This window comes from Brachionichthys hirsutus, unplaced genomic scaffold (assembly GCF_040956055.1).
Source record: "Brachionichthys hirsutus isolate HB-005 unplaced genomic scaffold, CSIRO-AGI_Bhir_v1 contig_668, whole genome shotgun sequence".
In the NCBI taxonomy this organism is placed as follows: Eukaryota; Metazoa; Chordata; class Actinopteri; order Lophiiformes; family Brachionichthyidae; genus Brachionichthys; species Brachionichthys hirsutus.
This window is the reverse complement of record NW_027180652.1, coordinates 44,127-54,737: the sequence shown is the minus strand read 5'-3', so window position 1 is coordinate 54,737 and position 10,611 is coordinate 44,127. Positions and strand designations below refer to the sequence as shown.

Genomic DNA, 10,611 nt, shown 5'->3' with positions numbered 1-10,611 from the left:
TGACACGAGGGTGGGGTCGACGTTCTGTGTCCCACTATTGTAGCGCTGCCTCTCCAGAAGCTCGCCTGTCCTTCTGGGGACTGGAGGATGGGGAGGTCTTTGCTCCTCTCTCCGGAACAGAGCTCCACGCCGCTCTATGGAGAGAGGGATCTCTGAATAGGCCCCACTCAAGAGGAATAAAAGAAGCCCTCCACAGGTTTGTTTTGGAAGCCATCTTATTGATCGGTCTACTTATGAATGGATTAATTGGTCCAATTTTCCAGTGCACTCGGACAATGGCACTCAAAGCCTGTATTAACTGACTGGAAGTTATTCCCAGAGAATGCTGCATTAGGAATGTTTGTGGTTTCATCGCTTTATCTACTCCAACGACTCCGAATAAAGAAGGCAAACTAAGAGAAGGAAATCAATGGGCATATTTCATGAGTAGAATGATGCCGAAACTCTATTAGAGTATTACTGAGAACCATCATACAAACACAATTAAGTCTAATAGAAGAAAAATAATTTTAAATGCTCGCAAAGACCTTGACTGGAAATGTGTCGGGAAGCTCGTTGTCAGAGGCAGGTATGCTGCTCTAGAATAAAACCCTGCAGCTTCATGGAAGCATTTCATTAACTTGAGTTAACCTTCTAACAAGCATCACACTTCAACAGTTGGTGAATGTGGATATTTTAAATGACTAAACCTGCTTTCTCTCTTTGATCTATTCCAAGGCCTCACATGAGGCCAGTAAAATGAAGACAAAGATAAAGAACATAATTTATTTAAGACAAAATCTAAAGCAGAAATAAATACACAAAAGGAACAACATGTGTGATTTACTTCATGAACCCAACGATGAGTGAAAAAACACTTTGAGAGGTAACAAAACAGAAGTGATGGACCAGACAATGAACTCCAGCCATCATGCACACCAACATCCAAAATTAGAAATGTTCACAGGCCTCAACATGTTTAATAAATATGAAAAAAGTATTAAGTCATTCAGAGAAATTAGATTATTCTTAAAAAGGTAGTAGACACCGAGTGAAGTGTGTGTTTCTGTGTCAGAGGTACACACAACTCATCGCCATCAAACGACCTTTAAAATCAGGCAGGACTGATGCATTCGTTTTGTGCATATTTTCCGAGGTGAGAAAAAAAAAGGGATAAAAGTCAAGACTTTCAACACATCAGAGCATTAAAATATAATATGGTGCCACCTGACTTTGCCAAACGTCTCCTGTACGAAGACCCACAGAGCTCGCGTTTGTAAATTATGGCTCCATGGCGTCATTTTAACGGCGAGAGAAAATGCCAGAAAGCCACCAGATTGATCTATAATGGCGTCCCGTCCGTACCTTACATTCCTGAATAGACTGGACAATCATATCGGGCAAGCGCTTCAAGAGCACAACGAACGGTTCTGCAAACATTCACCGACCAAAGACTTACAGTATGCAAAGAAAATACAATTCCCTCTTTGCGGCAATGGAGTGACAAAATGGAAGGCCCGCAGGGTCGTCGTTTCAAATGGAAGCAGACAAAATCCACACACTGTGGGATAAGACTCACTTGGCACATCTTGTTTTTAAATATATATATATATATAAAGAAAGAGACTTTTACAAACTGACTTGCTTCAGATGAGTTTAAAATTAATGGATAAGGAAAGCAGAGCATTATGGAGGAGCAACTTGCCGTCTCCTTGTGATCACAATGCCCTTTGAGATTCCAGCTGAACGACAGCAGGGCTCCTTTACTAGACGCACCTGAACTGAGCTCCAGCTATAAGGGCTGTTTCTCCCCCCCCCCCAAATCATCTCAGATTGTAAAACTGGCTCAGAGTAAAACAGGGAGGTCACAAAGCAACTGAACCGTAACAAATATGTTTCATTTCATTTTAAAACCCAAGGTCGTTGCCTTGACAACTGTCAATTACACATTTAAATACAGATTCAAGCCAATGAGAAACTTCTCTCCTCTGCAGGTAAAACTCTTCTTCATGCCCCTCCCCCCAAACAAAACACAAAACAAAAACGTTCGCTGCATAGCAGCTCAACCCAACATCCACAGTCTGCTCCTTCTTCATCTTCCTCCTCCTCCAAACAGATTGGTCCTTGGCACAAAATTTAAAACTCTCCTCGACTCTTTTGTAACCTCTGGCAATATCAATTTAGAAACACATTTAAAGATTTGATCAAAAGACACATATGGGGCATATGTATGGAAGTTATACCCCCCCCCCCCCTCAACAATTAAGAAAACATGTATAATAAAAATGAATTTGCAAGTTTTTCGCTGAACATCTCCAGAGAGGATAGATCTGCTAAAAGAAGCAGATATCATGAAGCTGTTACTCTATTAAAATCATGAAGTACCTTGATGAATTTCGAAATGAGACTTTAAAAGAACATTAAACTCTTATCTTACTTCTCATCCTTCAAATTTCACCCTGAAAACACGAAACATCTCCTTAATCTAACTGCTACTTCAGTTTGTATGTTATTACGGGTTATCAAAGTCGCTCCCCAATTAAAAAAAAGGAAGTAGTCGGAGTAGTAAACAGACAAAAACAACAACAAAGAAAGACGACGAGTTCACAGAGTCCTCCATACAGGAAGCACGGGAGTTCTGGTCAGTCCTCGTTAGGTGGGCAGAAGGAGGGACGATGGAAAAGAGGAGTTGTGAATCAGTCATCAGTGTTGCCCCCACTCAGTCCTTTCTGATAGGCTGAACACAGTGACCCAGTGGGGGGGGTCTGCCAATCCTGGACTGGCGATGCTACGCCGCCATGAGATACTGATGATAGAATAGCCCAAAGAGGGAGGTGGAGAATAGGCAGGCAGCAATCCACCAAGCAATGAAGGAGAAGAGACCCCGGAAAAGCAAGGGGCTGAAGACAGTCCTCAAGCCCCCCAGGGCCACCGACAGCTGGGCTACTGATGCCCGGGCTCCCGTTTCAGCCACCGGAGCTGGGGTCGGCGCCGTTACTGGTGCTGCACCCATCAAAGTGCTCATTTCGTGGGTGCAAGGCAGGTCTTCTTCAGGGTAGACCCACCAGGAGTGTCCACCTGTAGTAAACAAGGTAAAAGGTAGAAAACAGCTAGAGATGCCAAACTGGGAAAAAAATAATCACAGAAGTTCGTGACTCACCTAAGGTTTTTAGCAGCAAAGTCGTATGCAACAGCATCACCAGTGGTGCCACATACTGTAGTGCGATTACACACAAGTAGTAAAAAACACGTGCGACCTGCATTAAATCAGAGAAATGCATTACTACGGGTTTTACAGACACATCTTTGAAGCCTTGGAGGAGCTAGCTGTTCTTCGCTTCTCTGAAACAAGCTCTTCAATCAGCTGATTTAGGCGTACGGCCTGTTGACCGCCTTAATCACGGAACATATCAATATAAAATGTAGAAATTTGTGCTGAAGATGAAGACCATTGGACGAGTAACGCAACAATCACAATAAAACAGGTTCAACTCAAAGTAATGCTCGTATTATCACTCAACACGACCACTTATTAAATGGGATTATAAACTCCATGCTCTAACATTTGCAAAATGAGGCAGACAAGCAGAGCGATTTATGCAACGACTACGTTATTCACCATCTTTTGCAGGTCCACGGTGCTAATCCGTCCCGCTTCCTTCTTCATCTGGTCCACGCACTTCTGGGCCAAGTTGAGGTAGGCCTGCAGATGGTGTCTCATCATAGCGAGCCGGAGCACGCACAGCAGTATGATGGTCCATAACCGCAACGTGTCAAACGTCTGCTCGGTCATCCTGGAAAGAATAGATGAGTCAGTGAGAGAGACGGGGAGGATGAGGGGATGAAGGGCCTGCAAACGCAACACGTCTCAAATCTGCTCCATCACTTGGATGGTAGGCAGAGACAATGAGATGCGTGGGAAATATAGTAACAGCAATGGAGTCAAACAACTCAGAAGAAAGAGGTATCCGAGGGTAGTTAAGAGATAAAAAAAAGGAAAAGGTGAAAACGGGGAATGGTGACAGGAAATTGGGCTCAATCATGTTTGACCTTGATGATATCGCAGCCGCTGTCGGCGTGGGAAAATAAAGTTTGACAACAAATTAAAGATGCTATCTTCGTGAATGCTAACGAGCGAAAACGAGTTAGACATACAACAAAGAGCATTCCCTGAGGTGAGACTAAATTGTTCAGTCTTATTCTACAAGTAGATTGTCACGTCATCTGTCAGCTGAACACATCCCTTATCTCACCGAGTCACAAACTCTATTTTCATAACTGCTGCGGCATTGTTTACATCCATTTTCTAGCACAAAAGTAGTAATTGCTTATTTTATTTTTTCACAGCTTTGCATTATTATCATCCCATCCCTCATTTGAATGGAAGGTTATTAGGTATCAAGGTAGTCCGACCGACTCGGCCACTAATCAACCACTTCCTGTTTGCCTTAAAACACACTGGCAACGGTCCTTTACAGTTTATGCATATGATCTCATTTATTATCCAACCTTTAGCACCGGATTACCTTTACTTACAGAGGCACGCTCTCCTTGTCCAGAGTGGGGTTCATGATGTAGTCCTTGCTGATGGGCTTCACCCAAAGCAGGACCATGATAAGAGGAGACAGGAAGTTGATATAAAGCAGCGTCCTGTAGAAAAGGGAGTAAAAGGAGAAGTCCAGTTAAGGAGACGACCTTTGATAATTCATGGAGAAACAAAAACGGCTAATAAAATCTTTTCTTCATTTTGAAGTCGACAGTGAGAAATAACGTTTCAGCTATCAAAGCTACTTTCCACAAAAGGTGAGAAGATAACCTGCGGGTTTTTTTTAAAAGAACAATATGTAGTTTAAGAATTTCTTTTTAAACTGTGGGAAAAGAAACTTGAATAGTGTGGTCGAGTTTTATTTTAATTGAATAGCACGGATGAACTTCAGTGGACTTTTACTTCCTTTTTATCAATGAGAAAAGTAGTAGACCTACTCCAATCGAAAACTGACGTCTGCATTGATTGTAAAATGAACAAGATGGTGTGCATGTTGTCATTTCAGTTATCTTGCAACTCGCACCACCTTCAAGAACAAAAGGAACAAAGAGTTTAACTTTTGGAGACCCTAAAAAGGTCTCGTTTTAATAAAGACTGCTGTGACTGAAAGAGGTCATCGGTAAGGATGAAAACACACAATTAACAATTACTGTGGTGGACTCACTGTGTGAATCTGGCTGTGGTCAGATTGAGCGCATCGAGGTGCATCTGGGCCAATCGTAAACCAGGAAAAGTTAGAAATGCACCAATCAGGGAGCAGAGAAGGGCCAGGAGCAGTTTGAAGGTAAATTTCGATATGGGACCCCTGTGAAAGAGAAAATACAGTGAGATGCTGCTGTACTTTCCCCACTTAAAGAACTCATGAAAGCAGAGAAAACAAACATGATTCCATGAGAATACAGATTTTATACTTACTGGGACTCTAAACCCTGGTTCTGCAGGAAGTGTAGAGCACTGTCAGAGAAGTTAGCAAAGCCTAGGGATGGAGAAAAGTTGAAAGGACTCAGACTCACTTCCTGCAGCTGAATGGATTGAAAGTTTGCTCTGGGCAGGGTCATTCGTAAGAAAGCGGAACACTAACCCGTCTCTAGACCGAACTCCAGGTAGTTCTCAGTGACGATAAGGATGGCCATGGCTTTGACAAAAAAGAAACAAGCGAAAGTGATGCAGAGAGAACGCTCGCCGCCTTCCTCCAACTTGAAATAGTGAGCCGTCAGAGAGAAAAGGGTCTTGCTGCGGCGATCGAGTCAAGGTAAAACATCCCTAGACGAACGCTGGCATACAAAGCGAACACAAAACACTTTACGGATATACCTTTAATGCCTTGCGGAGTTTAAGGGAAACAGAAATAAGTTTCTCTGCAATCAATCAATAAGACACATAAAGAAGGGTGTCAGACGGCAACATTTCGGGTGACAGCGTGGCAATTTTTCCATCTCCTTTCAGGTCAATTCGAGCTTTCAGACCAACAGAGTCCACATTCTTTTCTTCTATTCAGCACTGAGGAGACAGCTGTACAAACACTACACAAGTCCCAGACAGCAGGAGGCTGAAAAGGGAAATAATCGGGCGCGACGTATCATGTGGTGGTTTAAATTTAATAAGACGGCGAGTCGGTGTGTCGACATTTCCAAAACGTGATGAGATGCAGTCAAATTTATGAATTTGAGTGAGGGGCAGCAATACAATTTAAGGCACTTTATGTGCACGGCTTCACCCGGGGATTTTTGGTGAAGGTTGAGCCAGAAGCACCGACCTCCAGGGTGAGAGTCCAAAAAAAAATCATCACAGATGTAATGAGACAAAACTAAATCAAACATGCCATTAACACGTATATTGAGCCACCGTATTATTTCATCTGTTCCAGTCCCATCATTTCCTCCCCAAGCATGTCAAACTGGGGCCTCCGGTCTGAAAATGTAGGCAGGAAATGACACACCATCTAAACCCAGTGATCTGGGCACAACAAGGAGCACAGGGAAGATCGGACCCTGTGGTTGGCGGCAAGGATGATGTGTATGATTTAACCGCCATTCACCAAAGCAGAAATGCAGGTAGCTGCGGAATACGAGGGTGCTGCAAGTCGACCTTCGACAGGTGACTTAGCACTCGTTTTGTTGCATCGCTCTGAAGCGGCTGCGTAGCCACACATTCGGGCTGCAATGATTTGGTGTCCGAAAGATAAAGAGATGGAGCACGTATGTAGCACAGGTGTGATAATGGTGACGAATATAGATGAAGAAAAAAAAAAGATGGAAATGCATTCATAATCTAATGTACCTTGATTTTTGTGCAAACTGGCAAGAGGAAAAGAGGAACTATCCCTTTAAATAATAATAAAAAAGGCAGTTCAAACGTGGTCAGTCTGATAGGAAAGCATGTGAAGATGTGAGGATACATGACAAAAGCCAGTACTAGGAGGCACCAGACCACGCTGATGTTCATCTCCCCTGAGGCTTGAGTCACGCTGTAGTAGAGTTCCGTTATCAGATACACCACAGTCGCCGCTACTGTAAAATCCACCAGCCACTGGAACTCTGGGAAATAGTGCAATGCTGCGGGGGGCACAAAGAATATAACATCAAACGGCACAGTACCTGAAAGTTTAAAAGAGCGCCATAATGGAAAAAGTTCCAGATTCGTACCCAACGTGTCGACTTCCGTGATGCATTTGGTCTCCAGCTGCAAGTCGATATCCTTGGGAACCGTTAGCGGCTTGTTGTCTATGTGACCGTTGTACTTCCTACATAGAAGAGAAGAGAACGGCAAAAAGAATACGGTCAGGATAAGCAGGCAGCATTTGTCAATGTTATTTTTCACTACAGACTAACATTTTTTTTTTTAATTTCTCAAGACATTTCCTGTTGAGGTTTACGTCCCACCTTGGATTTGACATAACTGAAAGCGTCATGAGAAACCTGAGCCTTTTGAGGATACCTAAGGGGCAAAAATAACTTTCTGGCTTTGATATTATTACAGAATAAAATACGGATATGAATGATTACACGTCATGTAATAGCATATGATGTGGCATTTAAGGTTGCGTAAGTATTTTAGTAAGCGAGGGACTTATAAAGTAAGGGTCAAAGCTCTGGAGAAAAACAAAACTGGAAAAGAGGCAACTCAACCCATTTTTAGTATTTGTGTATTATTTTGGGAGGATGCCTGCTGTCTGCGCTGGAGAGCTGTCCTTGAACTCGAAAAACAATTCCCTTTCAAAGAGCCATTGTGAGTAAATCGCCTCCTTGTTGTGGCATTCAATGCAGCTCTAGCATCCCAATTTAATGGATAGAAGAAGTCTAATTACTTCCATTACAACTACTACTAATATACTATTACTTTCATGATCAAGAGGGGCTCATAAGCTGAGCAAAACTGTCGACAACAGGATAATGGAGAGCTTTTCTTTAGCCTTGAAGAACTGTCTGATGGGCCGCCTCAGTTCTGGGCTTTGTTTGTTCAGCCCTGTGTGTTTGCTGGATTCGCAGAACAATACCGCTGTAAGACTCAAGGGCCAAACTTGCCCCAGACAGATTTCATCTCTTAGGCACCTGACAGGGGGAAAAAAAACAAAAAAAAAACGGGGGCTCAGCTTCACCCCTGACTGCGAGAGTCAGACGGTTAACAAAAGGAACGGAGCTGCATGGCACAGGCTGGCAGTGGGTCCATCTTTTCCTTCGAGGGATTACTGAGCATGTGCTGCCGGAGAGCCTTGACCTGCCTCACACGGGGTCAGAGAAAGGAGCGCGCAACAAAACCACTTTGGGTTCAGAGCCGGACACCGCGAGGAACAGTGAGGATTAACTTTCAGTCGTCAATTCAATTCTCTATCACACCGATAAAGGAGAACACAAAGCAGTTGGCACGAAATTCACATGTTCAACATATGGTTCAACTCCCACCTGCAGCTTGAAAAATTGAGCATCGCCCCCCATCCCTACCGCCCCCCTCCCCCGCCTTGAATTGCAAAGTAGTTTGGAAGGAAAACTATCTTCCCCAAATCAAAGGTTGACATCTGACCACTTTGAAATACATAACGCCGTTTGGGGAACTTTGATTTCACAGAGGAGGCAATCGTTTTAAACAGTCATCCCGTAAAATAGCCGACAGAGCAATAGCACAGAAGAAAACCAAAAAACAGAACCAACTTCCCTTCACATCTCCCAGACAGGGCCGCTTCTAAGCAGAGTTTCTCGGAGCCTCGATGAAGAGCCGTAAAGGAACAAAAACAACAACAACAGACTTCCGTCTCCTCACTTCAAACAGGCCTTAAATGAGCCACATAAACACATCAGTTTCATCGGTTTGCCGACATACCTGTGGTCTCCATCCATCTCAGAAGTCTGCGTCTCATCTTTTCTTTCTTACGTGATGAAAGGGGTGCCTCCTCTGTACCAACGCCCCCCCCCCCAACAAACAATAGCTCCTCTTCATCCAACTCTCCTCCTTACCTACCTGTCTTTCTTCTTCTGTCCTTTTTGTTTTCCAGCTAAGCTCCTCAACTCATTCTCCGTGGGGTGCTGATACCAACGCAGGCTGCGACAAAGCAGAGGACAGAGAAAGAGAAGTGTAATCAGGCCTGGACAAAGAAGAAGAAGCTGTGGATGGAAAAAATAAAACTGTCTGAGCTACATTTCTTGTCCTTGTATTTCATTATTGAGACATATGATTTAAAATACTGTAATTGACTTAAGTATGGAGAGTGTCAGTTAAATAACTTGTAGCAAAGCAAGACACTGATATTTATATTCATTAATGTACCGGTACTTCTTATTGCATCTCTAAGATTTTATTGTCTTAATATGACTAACAGAATTGCTTTTTTGGATCGGCCTGGACTTTAACGGTCAACTCGAAAACACGCGAGACATTTTTGAAAGATTTACTACGATATACGTGTAAGAAACATCCGTAAGAAGCTTCACAGCAGCAGGTTGTTAAGGACAGGGTGTGCAATAGGAACTCATTAAAGAGCAAACATTATTGACACCCCCCTCCTCAACTTTGCATAGAATCTGCGTGGGAGCTCTGGATAGAAAAAAGCATATTTATTTATTTAAATTAATGTATTTATTATGGGGAGAAAAATAAATCCGTTCCAAAATATTCCGGAGGGATGCTCTAGGCTTTCTGCTCGAGGTAAGAAGTTCTGAAAAGTATTTGGAATGTGACCCCAAAAGAGAGAGTTAATTATTAAAAGTGTACAAAGGAGGTGTAAGAAAACAAAAGTATGTCATTACTCAGAGGAAATGAGGCAGGCAAATTGTTGCCATGCGCCGTCTTCTGAGGTCATCCTCATGGTCTTTGTAGTTTTCTCCTGCTTCTTCTACCCGACGCATTTTTTTCAAGAGCGTAGCGTAAATATTTGTTTGAAAGAAGTGAAAACTCCTCAGAAAGCAGGTTAAATGCAGAAAAGCAACCGTCGTCTGAAACCGCTTACTACTTTACCTGCCACTGCAGAGTAGCCACCTGGCGAAGGAATAATGAGGTATGATTTTCTGAATCACGCTGGCCATCACCATGGTAACCACCAGCTGCACACCAATCACACCCTGTGAAAATAGTGTAAGGATTTAAATGACACATTTAAATAGCAATTAGATGAGCCATAAAAGGAGTTACATCCATGGCGAGTACGATTATGGTCTGTGTACTGAAAAGATTCTACCAGCGATCACACCGGCTTTAACGCCGGTTAAAGAAAGTCGCAGAGGGAAGAATAGAATACAAAGTACAGGACACTAACATTCATGAAGTTGTCACTGGTGTGCATGCATGTTTATAGGTTTCTTATGTCATACCTGCAATAAATGTTCAACGAAAGGTTCAGAGAGGAGGAACAGTCTTGAAAGCAAGTTTTCACTCGTGTAGCTGGAGCGATAGAATATTAATGCATCCATCTGTGCAAACTAAACTCCAGCCTCTTACCACAAATTACAGGTTCAAGAGAATGAGACGAGTCCAGCTGATATAAATCGTCGCAAGAGCTCAGGAGGCCATGAAAGTTCTTTAACCTGCAAACTGACACTCAACATTTTTGCTGATTACCCACACTTGACATGGTGGGGACCACGCACCGTCTGTTT

General features: G+C 43.0%; 1 protein-coding gene across 1 annotated transcript; it reads right to left on the bottom strand.

Moving 5' to 3' along the window:
* Positions 1-2,767: 2,767 nt before the first annotated feature.
* Positions 2,768-10,071, bottom strand: LOC137916326 (transmembrane protein 161B-like). The gene is made up of 11 exons (XM_068759369.1): positions 9,974-10,071; positions 8,981-9,061; positions 7,171-7,268; positions 6,924-7,080; positions 5,607-5,758; positions 5,441-5,501; positions 5,190-5,330; positions 4,516-4,629; positions 3,599-3,773; positions 3,140-3,236; positions 2,768-3,057 (listed from the first exon to the last, which is right to left on the bottom strand). Exons 1-11 carry the CDS (start codon positions 10,045-10,047, stop codon positions 2,768-2,770), a joined length of 1,440 nt encoding a protein of 479 aa, XP_068615470.1. The 5' UTR covers positions 10,048-10,071.
* Between the last annotated feature and the right edge of the window lie 540 nt (positions 10,072-10,611).

What these genes read in the sequence shown, in the direction of transcription:
- LOC137916326 (XM_068759369.1), bottom strand. Translation starts at nt 10,047, where the DNA reads ATGGTGATGGCCAGCGTGATTCAGAAAATCATACCTCATTATTCCTTC. An exon ending in CTAGTACTGGCTTTTGTCAT is followed by an intron (nt 5,759 to 6,923) that starts GTATCCTCACAT and finishes CGATCGCCGCAG; the next exon opens with CAAGACCCTTTTCTCTCTGA. An exon ending in CCGTGGACCTGCAAAAGATG is followed by an intron (nt 3,237 to 3,598) that starts GTGAATAACGTA and finishes GATTTAATGCAG; the next exon opens with GTCGCACGTGTTTTTTACTA.